This window comes from Melanerpes formicivorus, unplaced genomic scaffold, assembly GCF_026170545.1.
Source record: "Melanerpes formicivorus ecotype bairdi unplaced genomic scaffold, bMelFor1.0.p_v2 SCAF_7, whole genome shotgun sequence".
NCBI lineage: Eukaryota > Metazoa > Chordata > Aves > Piciformes > Picidae > Melanerpes > Melanerpes formicivorus.
In genome coordinates this window covers 13,455,600-13,473,664 of record NW_027142359.1, presented here as the reverse complement: position 1 = coordinate 13,473,664, position 18,065 = coordinate 13,455,600, and the positions used below count along the sequence as shown (strand labels likewise).

At 37.6% G+C, this 18,065-nt stretch overlaps 1 protein-coding gene and 1 long non-coding RNA gene across 2 annotated transcripts in view; one reads left to right on the top strand and one right to left on the bottom strand.

Moving 5' to 3' along the window:
- LOC137442402 (uncharacterized) overlaps nt 1-18,065 on the bottom strand; it is an 82,059-nt gene that overhangs the window by 26,550 nt on the left and 37,444 nt on the right. Inside the window, exon 2 of the long non-coding RNA XR_010987660.1 lies at nt 16,020-16,175. This is a non-coding gene — a long non-coding RNA (uncharacterized lncRNA). The remainder of the gene's footprint in view (nt 1-16,019; nt 16,176-18,065) is intronic.
- Nucleotides 1-18,065, top strand: part of LOC137442401 (vitellogenin-1-like) — a 43,206-nt gene that overhangs the window by 8,487 nt on the left and 16,654 nt on the right. The window contains exons 7-20 of the mRNA XM_068141115.1: nt 1,294-1,444; nt 1,542-1,693; nt 1,807-1,972; nt 3,041-3,163; nt 4,756-4,974; nt 6,978-7,195; nt 7,282-7,379; nt 11,100-11,224; nt 11,311-11,415; nt 11,499-11,618; nt 11,879-12,068; nt 12,156-12,249; nt 12,363-12,548; nt 16,885-17,029. Of these exons, the coding sequence (XP_067997216.1) occupies nt 1,294-1,444; nt 1,542-1,693; nt 1,807-1,972; nt 3,041-3,163; nt 4,756-4,974; nt 6,978-7,195; nt 7,282-7,379; nt 11,100-11,224; nt 11,311-11,415; nt 11,499-11,618; nt 11,879-12,068; nt 12,156-12,249; nt 12,363-12,548; nt 16,885-17,029 (2,092 nt within the window). The remainder of the gene's footprint in view (nt 1-1,293; nt 1,445-1,541; nt 1,694-1,806; nt 1,973-3,040; nt 3,164-4,755; nt 4,975-6,977; nt 7,196-7,281; nt 7,380-11,099; nt 11,225-11,310; nt 11,416-11,498; nt 11,619-11,878; nt 12,069-12,155; nt 12,250-12,362; nt 12,549-16,884; nt 17,030-18,065) is intronic.

Genomic DNA, 18,065 nt, shown 5'->3' with positions numbered 1-18,065 from the left:
CATTTTAATCCTATCTGTAGCAGTCATTTACTCTTCTCTGTGGAGTACAACATTCTCCTATCTTTCTAGGCAGATATGCCTTTTCCCAAAACAATGAGGATGAAGACATAACAGTTTCATCATGTTCTGGAGGGGGGAGTTAAATCTGCCCAAGTGTACCTGATGCGATACCTTCTGACTCAAATGCCCTTTCAGTAATGTATAAAATTTCAAGAGATAAAAAGATATCTCCTGCTACTATAGTGATTTCTACTCAAATTCCAGTGGCTTGTCTGCAGAGCAGTTATATGCTATTTTCTGCAGCAGTTCTCTGCAATCTATATGGAAGGAGTGGATATAAATGACACAGAAGATCATCATAGGCATACCAAAATAAACACGCCAATTTTCTAGAGAGATTTTCGGATACTGTGTAGTACAACATATTGCAATTGGAATGTTTTTGGTTGTCCAGTACAAATTCCTAACTTTATTATAGTGTCCTAACTGACCTATCTTAAACATAATTGGTGGGATAGGATCCATCCCTTTAGCTGAAAATGTCACAAAGCTAGCAAATGTTTACAAAGACAGTCTGTCATTGGAAATATTTTTAATAGCAAAGGATGAGGGTTTGATGTTTCTTGAAAAGTTTCCAAAAACTTGAGTTCTTTTCCAAAGACTAATCCTGAATTTATCTGGCCCTTTTTGTTTGGGAAATCCAATTTGAAACTTCATGAGAACCTTTTATCTTCTGCAGTCCTTGGGACTTTCAGCTTGCCAGGCAAAATGGGGAGGGAATTATAATAGTACAAGTAAAAAGATTGTAGCATTTATTATTGTATCTAACAATTTCCAATTCCTTTTGAAGCTTCCAGGAGGCATAGACACAAAAGAGCTTTAATGAACTTCTTAAAAGGTTTAAATTAAGTGATAATTTCTGAAAAAAGTTTCCCAACTATTTTTTTTTTCTATAATCCTTAATTTACTCTTTAAAACCAAACACACAGTTCCTGTGATCCTCTTCAGGCCACAGGGTTTTACCTCCCACTTGTTCCTTAAATTCTTGAGCCATGTTATTCCCAAAGGAAGGCAAATACTAGCTCTGATCTAAGCCCTGCTGTGTAAGTGTACACCTTGTCAGAGTAAGGTTCTGAGCATCATGTTCAAATGCGTCTCTCTATAAATATCTTTCTTCCTCACTAACAAAATCCTTTTACAACAATTGTAGTGGCATTGAATGCAGGGGGACAGTTCTTTTTAGTTTTCACCCTGCACGTTTTGATGTTGTCTCCTGGGATTTCTCCACTCCAGGCAGAAACTTGCTTTGACTGATGTGCAGAAGCAAACAGCAGAGGTCCCACCAAAAGAATTCCAGAATCGTGGGGCACTTCAGTACCAGTTTGGCAGTGAATTGCTTCAGCTTCCTGTCCACTTATTCAGAATAAAAAATGTGGGAAACCAGGTAAAGTTCATCCACTAGGCAGATTTTGTTGGAGGTTGGAACCTGTGCACGTCGGAAACAACAGGTGTGAGCTTCCTGCATTTTAATCTTCCTGCAGATAGAGGAGAGCCTACAAGACCTTGTAGAGACTGAGCAGCTTTCCAGTGAGGCACCAGCAAAAGCCCTTAAGCTTTTACAATTGTTTCGTGCAGCAAATGAGGAGAACTATGAGTCAGTGTGGAAGCAGTTCTCCAGTCGGCCAGCATACAGGTACAAGCAATAGAAGTGGTGATACTTCTGCTGATAAACTCTGTTGGAGACTGTCTGAAATGACTATTTTCAAATGTGGATCTGGAAAATGGCCCTTGCCTTTCTCAAAACAGGCGCTACATTTTGGATATAATTCCTGCAGTTGCCAGTCACCGTGCACTCAAGTTCCTGAGGCATAAAATCGAAAAGCAAGAACTCACCAACTGGGAAGCAACCCAGACATTGCTTGTGGCTCTACACTCAAGCACACCAACTCAGGCTGTGATGGAGGAAGCAACGGTAGGATTCTCTAAGCACTCTTGCATCACTCTTTACTGATTATAGCATCTGACATATTTATTACCTTGACAGGATGGAAAAGGCTTTAAAAATACAAAGATTTTATATCCTCTGGTGAGGCTGAAAGAAATTTATGTCCTGACTGTCTTAAGGGGATAGGAATGCAAATCAGATGGGCAAAAGTGAATCCAGGATATAGCAGGAAAGAAAGAGTATAATACTCCCACTGCAAACATCATTTTCTGGTCTCCCTTTCTGCAAACATACTTTATATTTACATCATAATAGATCTCTAACTGAATGTCTACAAAGACTAGGAAGTAAGAAATACATATTTGTTATACCCATGTATTCATCCTGATTCACCTAGCAGGATGGGTCTAAATCAGAGCAGATCTGTCAAAATCAAGGGAATCATGCCAATGTGGAGCCCACACAGGAGAAAGTCTAATGATTTTTACAATATTTTTTCTCTTCTGTGGAGTCTACTTCTAGCCTTGGGTACAAGAACTTATCTCTGCCTACTCTAGGTAGAGACCTCAAATCTCTGACTAGAGCTTTGACCACTGTAAAAGCCATGACAGCCCAGCTGTTAATGCTCTCCTTCCCACTCAAGGAAGCAGTGATCTGATGCCTCCTATCAGCTCCTACATTTATACAAAGTATTCCTGTCTGCCCAAAGTGATGAGGTTCATTTACGTTGAATCTCAAGGGGGTTTTTTGTGCTTATAGCTGAGGCAATTATAAAGCAATGCCGTATGTTTCTTGAATAATGTACGATTTTCCATTACATAACTGGGTGATTTCCTCCCTTTGGATTATAGTTTATGCCATACTTAAATCCGATACACTATAAATGCAACAGATCTGCCTTCCAGATGTTGCTTCCAATTACTTTACAATTGTATTGTCAAATACAGTAGTATCCACTGATTAACTATAAATCCATTGATACAAAAATGTCAGAAGCCTGGTTTTTGCCTTGCATGTGGAAGAAACATGCTGTTTTTTTTCTTATATTATTGCTCTTCATGAATTGTGGTCATGAACAACTGGTTTTGTCCCCAGCTCATAGTGAAAAAATATTGCCCACGCTCAAGTACTGCACTTGGAAAGGTTTGCTACCTCAGCTATGCATCCCTGTGCCACAAACAGTGTTGGTCATCAGAGTCCTGCTCAGAATGTCTCCAGGTAACTGCATCCTTATTTATTGTTTAAAAGAAAAATTAAGCCTCGAGTTCTATCTTTGTTATTCAGAAATCTGTTTTTCACTTCACTGTAATGTTTCCTTTGGGGAAAAGAACCCCGGTTGGTTAAATACAGCATTTTTATATTCAGATTAACAGCATTTTCATCTTTAGATAAACACAGGAAAAAGAGTGAAAGACACATGTAATTCATAACACTTTCTATCTGAGTATCTCTGAGTGCTTTATTGCCAATTATTAATGAAGTCCCATGGCACTGCTCTGAAATACTTTAAATATACATACACATGCTTATAAATAGTGACACAAAAGGCCAGGTTTTTTCCAAAGTCATGCAGCTCAGCCATTTCTTGTCAAGAAGCAGAGCCCAGATGTCCACACAGCCTAAAACCTTTTGATAATAATAATACTCATCTCATTCTGCACTGCTTTTATTCAGTGGGCCTGAAAACTATTTAAATAGGCAGAAAATAGCATTTCCTAGTCTTGGAGGTGCATGTAATGGTTTACAGAGCTCATCCATTCAGCCAGTGAGAGAGAAGGAGAAAAAAAAAAAAAAAAAGAAAAAAAGAAGAAAAAAAGAAGAAAAAAAAAAAAAAGAGGTGTTTTCCATCTTTGACTCCAGTCAGCCCACCATCCCCAGTGTGAGCGGGGTATCCCCAGTACATTTCACCACTGCCATGATTTGTTTTAACTCTAGTACACAGGCATGGCCAGCATACCTACATGCATCTCTTGTGTTAAAATTGGAACCAATGCCATTGAGCTAATTTCATCCAAGAAGCCAAGGAATGTAAATTCTTTCCCCAAACTAATAATCATACAGGTTTATTCAGTACATTTCAAATATCCATTCAATTAGTAATATCAAATGGAATGTTTCTGTACCATCAATTGGTCTCAAATGTGGTATTTTAAAGCACAGGAATTGTACTGAAATTATTCTATAATAATGCAGTTTCTTTTTTAGAGCCTTTTGTTAGCATCAAAACCAGTTTTATATTAGGATTTAGCTCTTTACTCATAATCAGCCTTCAGACAACTACTTCTGATCTTACCATGAATTGTAAGTATGATCCATTTGCTTATGATGAAGGATGTAAAATGACCTGATTATCTCATTGCCAGCTATAAAGCCACACTAAAAGGTGGCTGTTATAGCTGAAGATAAGGACACCACCACTAGCCATATCTTCAGGAATTTCATTTAAGGGTCTGAAGAATTTAACTGTGTCTGCATTTTTTGCACCTGTCTTTAATCATGAGGCAGATATTCAAACAACTTCCAACTCATTCTGACAGGCAGGGGGAACTAGCTCCTAACCATTATTCATTCCTTTAAAAATCTTACTTGATAACTTTAAGGCATAGTGATGAAGATGCCATTCTTTGCAGCTTTCTTGGCCACACGTTTTCTATGAATAAAATGTTCTATTCATGAAGACAAAAAGAATTTGAAAGTTTTAAGTGAATTGAACAAACTGAAATTATCGAAGTCAAATCTCAGACTAGACTGGGAATGGGATATAGATAAGAGCTGGAATTTAACTCAGCAGAAGATTTTTCTCTTTTCAGCTACTTCATGGCTTTGCAGGAGAAGCATTGAGCAAGTCTAACACAGAAGATATCTCCCTGGCTTTGAAAGCTATTGGAAATGTAGGACATCCAGCGAGCATCAAGCACATAAAAAAATTTTTGCCAGGATATGCAGCTGGTGCCTCAGATTTGCCACTCAAGGTCCATGCAACTGCTGTGACGGCCCTAAAAAACATTGGCATTAAAGATCCAAAAATGGTAAGAAAACAAAGCTGCCTCTTTCTCACCCAACACAAGGCTGCTAATTAGTGATGGGTGATGAGGAGAAAGCAGATTTATTTTCAAATACAGCTGTAATATGTTGGGGTTTTTAAATACTTAACTATTCCTTTGTTGACATGTTATTCCTTTTTCACATTAACCTCTAGTATTTCAGACTGCAACAAAAATCCCATTAAAGGGATACACTCATTACCCTATTGTTGAAGACAAATCAGTATTTCCATTTCAAACATCTTTTTTTTTTTTCCCTGAGGACATTAGGCAGAAAGCTAAATTAATGACCCAAATGTGTTTAGTGCTACTTCAACTTTGGTATGTGAGAGAACCACAAAAAAGGTATTCAGAGAACTGACATTTAATACCAAGTGTCACATCTAATCGTAATTCAAGACCAGATCTTCTTGTAAACAGATACTAGAGGTTTGCATCCTAATTACAAATTTGCAGACATTGTGTGGGTTTAAGTCATAAACAGAACATTTACTAAATGTGACTTTTGTCCCTGAACAGGATAATGATTTGATATCTCATACAATGGTTACACAGGCATATGCTCATCTACCACAGCCAACACTTTAGAACAATTTCCACCTTAAAGCTATCTGCTTGTAAAAAGAAACCTTGCTTTTTTTCTTTTTTATGTATAAGTCTTTAATATAAACAATAAAATAAAAGCTTTCATTAGCCATTCTCCTACTAATTTGTATCAGTTTTTCCATTATATTCATTTTTTTGGCATGTGACTCAGTTTGAGTGCGTGTACTGATCCACAGACAATAGTGTGTCAGGGTATGCTTTTAAGCAAAAGAAAAGAAACTATTTACTAGAGTGCAGATGCTAGGTGGGGATAAGCAGGGCAAGGGGGATGAGGGGGAGTAGAAAATAGCAATGATAGAAGTTAGGGTATTTGCTGGGGAAGAAAAGAAAGCTAATTTGGTCTTTAAAAACAGTGCTGTATCTCTCGTTGCCCTTTGACCAGGCTTTCACATGTGACCCAGACCTCTGTTTAGTTCCATTTTCTGTGCATTTTCTTTGGTGAAAATTGATCTGGAGCAACTTAGTAATTGTAAATTAATTTTTCATTGTTCAAAAGAACAGTTTAATGCCTAGTTTGCAGCTAGACACACACACATTTGTATTAAACAGATGTAATATATGGTTTGTCTTTTTTAAACCTTGTCACCACTTTTACCTTGGTGTTTGATCACCTACATTGAAAACATCCTGACTGGTTTTATGAAGGTTTGTTAAAGTTTTCTGGACTGGACTTTTCATTGGAGAGTGGGGATGTGTACTGTCCCAAGCAGGGCAGGACAGGACTGTGCTGAGGGGCTGCCAGAACAGTGTAACCATCCACATCCATTTTGAAGTGGGGATCAAAAGGCTTCAGTGCAGATTATGAAAACTGAAAAAATTCCAGTATAAAATTAACCTTGATACTGAATGTTGCTGAGGTCAAACACATTGTTCACAAGTGATAATGTGGAAATTACAGGTTTTGAATAAACTTTCAGCTGCCTACGTGGCATAAAGATCTATGGTAGTAAACTGGGGTTTATTAATTTCATTTTAATTTTACTATTTAGCAGAAAGGAAATCAGGCCTCAGGAGATTAAATGGTTAGAAATAAGGCATACATTAATGAGTAGGTATGTAATGGATCCATGAAATCTCTTTTACTGGGGGTGGTTGTGCTACAGATATCTTTTGTTATATAGCTCAGAATGAGATAATAGCCTTGCTGTAGAAGTTGTCCACCAAAGTTCCTTGGGTTTGATTGTGAAGGTAGTAAGACCACATTACCATAAGGCCCATTCCAGACCTCAGACTATAAAATCAGGAACACTGTTGAGAAAATAATTCAGTAATACAATTTTTTGCTGAACTATTGATGAAGAGATCATTCAATAGTGATGAATGGTTATTAGCAAAATGTTCTAACCTCCTCTAAATTTCAATATATATGTGTTATTTTTCAGGTCCAGGCTATTACCCTTGAGATTTTTCTGAATCACAAAATTAATCCTCGCGTCCGAATGTTAGCTGCAGAGATTTTGCTTGAAACCAAACCAGGTATTCCAATAGTGATGACATTAGCTGATGCTGTGCTGAAGGAACCTAGCATGCAAGTGGCAAGTTTCATCTACTCTCACTTGAGGGCCCTGGGTAGAAGCACAGCTCCAGATCTTCAAGTGATGTAAGGAAAATCTGGATCCTTCTCTAGATGTAAAATTTGATGCATACTAATTGAGATGTTGATGTGCTCACTGATTTTTTTTTCAGGGCTTCTGCCTGCAGGATGGCTATCAGATTATTGACTCCCAAATTTGACAGATCTGGGTATCAGTTCAGCAAAGTTTTCCGCTTCAGTATATTTAAAGGTAAGATTCAGAAGATTTTTGTAGATAAATATATACAGATCCATGTGTGGGAAGAAAAAAAGAAAAATTCTATAGTATGAGAGCCCAGTTCTCCTAGACAGCTGGTTAGTTGCATCTTCTTCCTCCATTTTTTCCTTATGTTCAGTGAAAAAAAAAAAAAAAAAATTAAATCTCAGGCTCTGCTTTTGGAGGGTGCTTAGGTCCCTGTATGTTTTGCATTGCACACTGCCAGCATCTTACTGGAGGGCTTGTGGGGCTCTAACCCTGTATTTTCATTAACCAGTGAGGCATGTGCTCCAGAATCAAATGCTGTAGTCTCAGTGGTGCTTAACAATTTCATACCATTGTTCAGCACCAAACAAACAGAAGGGACCTAAATTACTGCTGAAGTGGATTAATTTCTGCCCGTGCTGAACATCTACAGCTCGTGCTGAATTCAAATGTGACACTAAATACTCTTCACCCCAACAGAAGTACCCAAACAGCAAACTGAAAACTCTCAGATGTGACAATTTAAGATAACTTAGACATTATCTAAACATTTTTCTTGCACCTTCATACCATAATTCTTTACTAGAATGAGCATATCTATGGGTAGAATTTGAAAGTGATAAGTTACATCAATAGGAGTTGCACATAAAAATGTAGTCAGAGAGGGGAGGACCAGTTTAGAGGGCAGTGCTTGCTGGGCCAGATTGTGGCTATTTCTGTTTTCCATGTATGTTCTTTTTCTCAGTAAAGATTTTTACTTTATGTAACTCCCCTATGTAAATGACCGTGACAACCTCAGCGATTTGGCATACGTAGCTGGCATACTAGGGAGCTTATATCTACAAACACAGTCTTCTTACACATGCTGTTTATGTAGAAGAAGCCTGGATGTTTTTAGCACTTTTGTTACTCACTGGTAATTCTAAAGATTCTTTCCAAAGTAATCAATAGCAAAAGAGACTTTGAAACATCAGTGCTCAGTGTACTTTCACCTCTTTTTGGATGGGAGGAGTGGTTTGAAAGGTTTTTATAGATCTCATTGTTGCCCTGCCTGTGTTTCATGATTTTTACATGGCCTTTTAATCTGCTCTGTAATAAAAATAGATAAAATACATCCACAACAACCACAGTAACATACAAGACACATACCTGCTGCCTCAGAGATGGTGACACAGAGATCTCAAACAATAATGTTCCTGTGTGAACTTTTGTACCATTTAAAATGGATTCAGGGAGAGACACATTTTGTAGTAATACTCAGATATGTATTTCTAGCTTTAGATAGTAATTTTCTCCTCTTGTTTTTGCTTTTAAAATGAAACTATCTGAGTTTTTTACACAATGAGAAAGAAGGGTGCAGTCTGCATGAGAGTAGCTGGCCGAGGGCCATGTGAAATGGATTACTCTGCTCTGGCTGTAGCCTGAAAATGCAGCACATAAGTAAATTGTTTTACTTCTTGGTGAAGACCAGTGTAACATCTAAATATCTCATCCTGAAAAAGAATAAGAAACAACATCTTTTCTTTTTTTTTTTTCATATATGCTAATCTTAGGCTTGAATAACCCAGTTAAATTAAGTCAATCCTCTATAACACTGGTGGGGAAGAGGATCCATCCTCCAACTTTCTGATTTTATTCTATTCTATTCTATTCTATTCTATTCCTATTCTATATGCCACTACTAGCTACAGGTGAAATGTGTTTCAGCAAGTCCAGCCTGGTGGAGTTACCATAGTGACAACTGTAATGTGGTACCTATTTCCTTGTTCAAAACAAAAATGTGCCCTCAACATCAGAGATCTTTTTGGTGTTAGATGCTAATTTTTTTATGGCAGGCAATAAAGTCAGTTGAATTTATCTTTAATCTGGAATCTGTCATATATGGCCACGACAAATAGTGCCTCATGTTCTACACACTGCTACTGAAATCAAAGGGATGACCCAGGTTCTGCTCACCATGAGAACTGGCAGAATCTCACTCTGAGTAAGCACAGACTCATACAATTAAATGTGTATTAATGTTCATAGGTACCAAAGACTGCTTTCTTTGATCACTGATTTTATTTTCCCTCTTCCTTGGGGCATGACATTTAGTCAGGTATATACAGGTGCTATCACATTCTCTCAGTGAAGTGGCTATGGTGCAATATTTGTCTGTGTCAGTAGGATTTTCCATTGGTAATTTTTTTGTTAGAGCATTAGCACCATGTCATATCAGAGATATGGACAATATCCTCACTCTCTCCAAGTCAATGAATTCTTCATAAACATTTATAAACAATGCTCATTAAGTATCAGTAAGTTTTCATGGGTCAGAACACCAAAAAAAGGATCTTTTAAAAAATTCACTAAAAGTACCATGCCTCCTTCCAATCCATGTAACACCTAGCTAACTGTGTTCTGGCTAACTCATTCAGAGAAAACTGATTTTTATATTACAAACCTGAAGTCAGATTTTTAGTAATGACCCAATGTGCCAGTGCTAATTAGAAATCAAAATTAATCCCAGTAATATGATACAAAACAACTTAACATGAGGAGTAAACAAGGGTTAAGGACCATCCAGATCTTTGTTTGCATGCATGGATTCAGAAGAGAATGGGAAAGTGTTGACTCACAAGTGAGATATTACCTGAAACACAGAGAATGGCACTAGAGAAATAATGTGAGACATTTGTGAATAAAGTAATAATCTTTAACTCCTGGCTAAATGCTTTATGATAGTTTAGGCACTCCTTTTCTGGAAAGAGGTCAAAGACTCAATCCCTCTCATAATGTTTGGAAATACATTTCCTACAACTCAATAATTTCTGTACTGGTGGAAATTATTGGTCTGAATCTTCCTGGGCTCTGCAATTATCTTGGCTGTGCTGGATTTCCAAAGCTGATTTCTGGTGGTGCTGGGATTTAATCACTATATGGTGCCAATGTCTAACATGGGGATAGAAGGTTCCTAAAATATTCCCCTGTCGCCCAGGAAAAGAGGAGAACTGGAATAAAGGAAGTGCAACAGGGATGCCTATATTTCACATCAGCCTCCTTTCTTTGGAAACCTACGGAAACTTAGAAAAGCCTTGGAATTACTGTAATTCAGAAAACAGGGCTGTAAAGACCTGTGCCAAGATTGGGAGGAACAGATGACTGTGCTTTGCACTGATGATCTGTATCTATGATCATTATAGATGATAATCCTGAAGTACAGAAAATATGTAGACACAAATTATATTTGTTCAAAGTTCACACATAAATTAACAACTAGTGAATTTCATGTAAGGAGTTACAGTATTTGGAACTAGATATATTAATTTGCCACTGAGTCATTTGAGAGACAAATATACACCTCACCATCTGTACTTATAGGGCATATATATCACTTTCCCCAAACTATTAGCAAAGGATAGCAAACCTGTTTTCATTTCTGATCCCTTTTGCCCTAAGTGATGTCTTATAAAAGCATTTTATAAGTTGATGTTACACAATCTGACCAGATGTAAATGATACAGCAGAAGCAACTGGAAAAATAGCCATCATACAGTGAGCAGGGGGCTTGTAATTTTGTCCATTGATAGTTTAAAAATGCAGATTATTCTGTTTATGACAGTTTTATGTCTGGATTTCCTAGCTTTTCTTATATCAATACTGTATCTGTTGAAATAGGTGATTAGTACAATCTGCATATTGTGGCTTTAAAAATGACCTGTACTTGTTTTACTGTGTGTCTCTCCTCAGAGCTCCTCATGAGTGGAATTGCAGCTAAATACTTGGTATTGAATAATGCAGGCAGTTTAATTCCAACAGTGGCAACGTCCCAGCTGCGGACACATTTCCTTGGAAGAGTGGCTGATCCCTTGGAGGTAATTTGGTCTACCTGCAGGTTGCCCTCTCATCCCTTATGACCATTATGTAATTGGCATTTATACTTCACTTCTTCTTCCCACAGGTGGGAGTAACAGTTGAAGGACTGCAGGAGATATTTGCTAAAAAAGGCTACTCTTCTAATGGGGACTGGGAAACAGACTATGATTTCAAGGAAATCCTGAAAAGGGTAAATTCTTTGGGAAAAGAAAATTGTTAAAGCATTATTTGCCCTAATGTTATGAAGAATAAGACTTTCTTCTCCTGATGCAGCTTTCTGACTGGAAGGCATTCTCCAGTGACAAACCTTTTGCCTCAGGCTACGTGAAGATGTTTGGCCAAGAGCTGTTCTTTGGTGAACTTGATAAAAACGCCATCCAAAATGCATTGCAGGTATCATTTTGAAAACACCACCACTCAAGCATCAGAAGCTTTAAAATACTGTGGCTTTCACACACTGTCTCCCTTTTTTCTATAACTTTTTAATTCAAGAGGGGCTTTTGTCTTTAGTATTAATTGAGGCAAATGAGGTCAAGCTTTGACCAGGATTAGCTATAATCACTGCTGGCAGACTTTTCCCTGAGGCATAGTTAATGGCAGAGATCATGATATTCAAGTTCTGCCTATTTAGACAAGTTGAACTCTAATTGCAGGTGTGGTATGGACCTGACGAAAAAATCCCTTCAATAAAAAGAATAATCAGCACCCTTCAAAATGGTGTTGGGAGACAGTGGACCAAGGCTTTACTGGCCTCAGAGATTCGTCGTATTGTGCCCACCTGCACTGGGTTCCCCACAGAGACCAGCTTCTATTACTATTCTGTCACAAAAGTGGCAGGAAATGGTAACGTATTTCAAAACTCGAACAATGCAAACATGCTTGTCAGGACTGGGTGGAATTTTTAACATTCTCTTGCTTTCTTTGTGACAGTTCAAGCACAGATCACACCTTCTCCAAAGTCTGATTTCAGATTAACTGAGTTACTAAATGCCAACATCAGGCTGCGATCCAAACTGAGTCTAAGGTAAATATTTTTGTATAAAATAAAAGACTACTATTTCCAAGTGATGCAGGCCATAAAAATTCAACAGCTGTTTGCTGTCTGAACTTAATGTTACCCTCATTCTACCTTTCCAGCACAGCTAAGAAGATGACCTTTGTAATGGGGATCAACACACACCTGATTCAGGCAGGGCTGGAAGCACAAACTGAAGTGAATGCTTATGTACCTGTGAATGTGGTTGCTACTGTTAATACTAAAGAAAAAAATATCAAAATTGAAATTCCACCATGTAAAGATGAGACTAATGTAATTACTGCAAGGTAAGACTTATTATCTTTCTATGTAGCAATGCAGTCTTTCCAAATAAAACAGAGCATTTGCTTAGGGATCTTGTCTTTGACTGACAGCTTGAGTAACTGGCAATGATTGGAGTTGTTTATTTATTTTAAATGAAGTGACATGTACAAAAGCTTTGCTTGAAAATACACATTACTTACTGTGGTATTCACCTGAAAATCCTTTTTAGGATAATTTCTCAGTTGTAGAGATCCATAAACTATTTGAAATGCAAATGGCATAACATTTCTACCTGAATATGTATATTGGACTAGAGACATTAGACAAGATATAAGCCAGCTGAATCCTATCAGTTATAACAGAAAACCCATATATATTTGCATTTGAAGCCTTGAAGCACAGAGGATTTGGTGTTTCTTGTCTTTTTACCTTGTTTCCCTGTGGATGCTGTTTGGTTTGCTTACCTGTTAGGTCTACTTGATTTGTTATCCTTGCACACAATTACAATACACTCCGGAAAACTGTTGTAGCCAGATGCCAAACAAATGAAAACAGATGGAAATACAAGCACAAAGAGACAGAGGAAACAGAAAGAATATGTCCAAGGAATCAAAGCACTAGACCAAAGCTTAGAAAATCATCACACACACATGAAAAAATACTGAGAAAGACAAGCCAAACACTCATCAGAAAAAAAAAAAAAAAAAAAGCATCACTGACAACAGAAATCAGCTATTATACAATCATCCCAAATGTTAAGAAATTTCTACTCTAGTGATGAAGCCTAAAAATTAAGCTCAGTTGCTTGATCCACCCTCAATTAAAATTTGTGTCTGCTGTCCCACAGAAGCTGCGCCTGTCTCCTCAGTTTAGCCACCAGTTAGGCTGATCATTATTCTCACTTGCCCTTCAATGGACACAGAACAACCTGGTTAGCATTTGACATCACATCCTTCTCCCTTAGGTGATTCCTCCACTCCATCAAATGTCATAGTAATCTGATTCTTCATGTAGAGAAGGAAGTAAGATATTAATGAACTGAGAAGGATGCTGAAGTAAAATGAGAATAGTGGACACTCATAGGAAATGTAGAGCATCGAGCAGAGCAATAAATGCTAGCAGGATCCTCCCTGTAAAGCAAAGTGAAAGATATTTTCCTCCTTTGTCTTAAGGAGAAATCAAATTAAACACAGAAAGGGTTAAACACATTGCCAGAAAGCATAAAGCAAGTCAGAATCAGACACAAGGGATTACAGCAGAGGAGTGCCTGAGTTCCAGCCCAAGCCCTGCTCTAACCCCTGCAGCATTATCATTTTAAGGTGAAGTAGTCACTCCGAAATAGCTTTATAATGCCAGGTGTACAAGAAAGGTAATACTCACTAGCTAACTTTTAGCACCATCAATTTTTCTCCAAAAGGCATTCTCATTCACTGTTACAAAAGTAATGGTCAGTGAAAAACACACAGAGCAATGAAACAGCAATGACTACAATATCTAGAGAATGTAACACTGAACCACATCACTGCGGAGGTCAAAGACCAAGCAAAATAAAATCTTAAAGGTATGAAGGGAAACAAGCAGGCATGGTATAGAGAGAAATATATATATATTCTCTATAGAATGGGTCAAAAATTTTAGTTTAATATAGACTTTCTCTTCCTTTTGCATACATGCATCAAAGAATTAAGAGCCTATTGAACTGACTGTTTCAGAGAGATTCTGACACTGTCCCTTGTTAGCTTTAAATTCCCCATTTAAAGAAATGGTTCTAGAAAGCTATTGCTCTTTCATTTGTTTGTGAGCTCTGTTCAAAATATTTTAGTATTGGGCATTTTACCTTGATGGTCAGCGGGTTATTTTCTATAGTACCATGTCATTAAAGCTAGTCAGGATGTGATATTATTTTCCCCTTCATCTCTCACATCCAGATACAGGAAGCAAAGAGTGTTCAATAGCATTAAGTTCACTTACATCTTACACACTGTACAAGTTATAACCTGTCACAGCTGTGGGATTTATATGCATTTTCAGGAGCAGAAGAGATATTCAGGTGAGCAGCACAGACTCTAAAGAAGACAAACAAGCAAACAAACAAACCACCTTAAAACACCTTTGGTAATGGAGAAATTGCATTCCCAATGCAAATGAGCACATTACAGAGTTCACTTTATAGGAAAAAAAATCAGAGAAAAAAAAATTTAATCATACTATGGAGAGAAAATATAGCATGTGTTTCAATTTGGTTCCTATCAAAGTTAAATTTAATTTAAAATAATAGTTCTTTTTTAAGGTTCTTTTAACATAATTATTAAGTATTCTACAGATGGCTACTTAAGCATACTTTTAAACAAAATTTATAGAAAGAAGTAAAAATCAAATACATTTCAGGGGAAATTAGAGCACTGTGATTAAAGTATAAACATGGAGAATTGCCAGAGAATGCACTTTGCAAATATACCACATACTCATAATGACAGCCTACTGAAGTATATACATAATCTTGAATAGAGCTTGTATCATAGGCTGTTCTGCCTGTTTCAACTGTAGGATAAGCAGAAATTTCTTTACTTGGGCATCTTATTTATAAGGTAAATTATGAAATTACAACACTGTGTGCAACATGTATACAGTATGTGGGGCAGAAAATGCAGAAGAGCCAGCATACCCTGTGCCTGGCAGCATGGTGTGTCTGGGAACAGAGAAGGGAAATGGCTACTACTCTGGTTTTAGAACACCTTAGCACCAAGGTCAGAAGCATGATACATAGGAAAGGCAGAATTTTCATTTCACCACAGCAGACAGACAGCTAAAGATCTGGTCAGAGGATTGTCTCTTGCTCTCTTTTATTTAGATATGATGTCATGCTGTGCATTAAAGCCTGGGGAAAAAATAGTTTTTCATTGAGTTTGGGGGGTTGGTTTTGTTTTAAATAGACATTCAGCACTTCTGTCCCCATGTTAAGGATGTATGTAAAGCCACATTCACTGAAACATCGGCCAAACAGAGCTGATTCGCTTGTCCATTACCCCTGCAGTGAATTTAGCTTATACTATAGCACAGCTTCTCTCATCCAAAAAAATACACTAATACATATCGGAAAAATCTCCTTTTTACTTTTTCTCCCTTATGTGGGATCAGAGAGAACATATTCTTTCATACCATAGCTTTAGGCCTTCTTTGTGACTGTTTTTCTTGTTAAAGCACCAGAGCTGGCTCTTGCAGCCTATTTTTACTGTGCCGTGTGATTCTGCAGACATTGACATGTGTCACCTGTGATGCAGCTACATTTGTCGGCTCTCTGTGCTCAACAGGGAGGAATCGATCCTCCACTTTCATTAGGTGACAGGAGTAGACTATTGGCATAAAAAAAAAAAAAAAAAAAGGCTAAAAAAAAAAAATTGGAAAAGAAACCCCAGGGCTTTCTGCTTGGAGACCCAGCCTGCAGTTCAGTGGTCATTTGAATTATTGAATGAGATTAAAATAAAAGCCATTACCTTTTTTGTCCCTTTACCCAGAAGAGCCATCTGAAATGCAAGTTGATTTGTATTTTCTTTTATCCCCTCAGCTTGTTAGGGAGAATATTTTATTTCAATTTCATTCTTCAAGGTTCTCCTATCACCCAGCATGGAGCGCTGCTGTCATGTCCTTATCTAAAAAAGAGAGAGAGATGGAAAAGAAAACAAAGCCCACAGGTGACATACGTTTTATTGAGGTGTTCCACATGAAGAGCAATTGTGTGCTTTACAGTGCACAGAGCACAGCAGGAGCCTTCGAGAGGAAGAGAGGGCTATCAAATGAATACAAGTTCATCTTTCAAATAGGTTAGATTGGAATTGCTCAGGCTAGTACAGTGTGGACCATATTAAAATAGAGACCATTTTGCAGATTGTCTTTCCATTCACTGTCACAAAGGCCACCTCCATTGGCAGACCACAAAAGCCCCAGGGCAAGCAGATCAACTTCATACTTGAGAAACAGCACGTGGGGAATTTTGAGATAGATGTTAGTACTGCTAAATGGGCAGAAGCTCAAAACAGGAGATTTGAAAATTTAATAATATAATCCACAGTCAGGCTTCTAAGTGAGTGAGTTGCTCTTCAAGGTGCTAGGCGTTGAGAAATACCATTAATTGCAATGCTTTTAGCCTTACACATGATTCTAAAAGCCTGAGTGATCTGCCCCTGAGAAAGGTCCACATCCTTTTTCCCTCTTAGAAGTCCTTGAAAATACAACAGGAGAGGTTCTGCATTTGTAACACAATTTGCAAAGTATGATGTTTGTTGCAGAGTACATACTACAAGGCAGGTCTTTCCCTCAGTGCTTTATCCATACAGGTTTCCTCTAATGTTTGCTCTGCAGGTCTAAGACATTTGCTGTTACAAGAAATATTGGGGATTTGGCTGCTAGTAAGACAACTCCAGTTCTTGTACCTGAAGCAGTGCCTGACATAATGAAGATGTCTTTCGATTCAGATTCTGCATCTGGAGAGACTGACAACATCAGGGTAAATGATGTAGTGTCTGTTCATTTTGAGGCTCTTAATCACTGGAAGACTATTTCTTTTCTCCACATGAAAACATACAATTCATCTCTGACCAATGTTGCTTCATTCACAATAAGTCAAGTTCAATCTAATAACACAAATAGCCCTATAGTAATGTTATTTTAAAATCTGGAGTGTAATATATCAGACTTGCAACACTTTTTCAAAAGCGAAAGCATTTTTCTTTGGTAATTAATTTTACACTGCCATCTACAGGAAAGGCCCTCTGTCTTGAAAATATTTTGTAACTATTATACAAGCATTGCTTTCCTGGGGCAGACATGAATGTTCCACATGACACTCCATTGCTTGTAGAGCCATATTTAATGCTTGTAAGTATCCTCATTCAAGGACGGATGACAGTTTGTGTGTCAGCTCAAATGACTTCCTGAGCTACATATTTGTGTAAAAGCCAGTACAGGCTTTCTATGATTGGCATTATTGTGAAGGTGTCACTGTGACAATTCACTCAGTGAAAGGCTGACAGAGGTGAGGAATACTCTGTCTTGTTCTGGTTTCATTGTTGTCCTGCAGCTCTAAAGGGTTTTCAGGAAAAAAAAAAAAAAAAAAAAAAAAAGAAAGATGAGCAGAGGATGAGTACAGTACTTAGCTATGGAGAAGTCAATAGGCAAACATACTGTCAATGAGAGCAGTTTACAGTATCCTAGAACAAGTAATGTTGTTCTGCTTTCTGCCTGTGTGTATTGCCCTACCCAAAACCTCAGCACTCTGCAGTTATTCTTAAATGAACAGCAACTGCATAACAGCACTAACTGGAACGTTCCAGCGTCATTACTGGGCAGGGGGAAACAGCATTAAAGGTACAGTTTTTCAATGGTGTTCATACAAGTTTGGAATCATGTGAGATATGATAGTCCAAGTAAAAAATTAGTTGTAGACCTGTATTACATGAGAAATCAAAGCTTATGATTATGTGCCTTTAGATACTTTGTTTTCATTTCATGGATTTGATTCTAATTTTACTGAGTTCTAATTT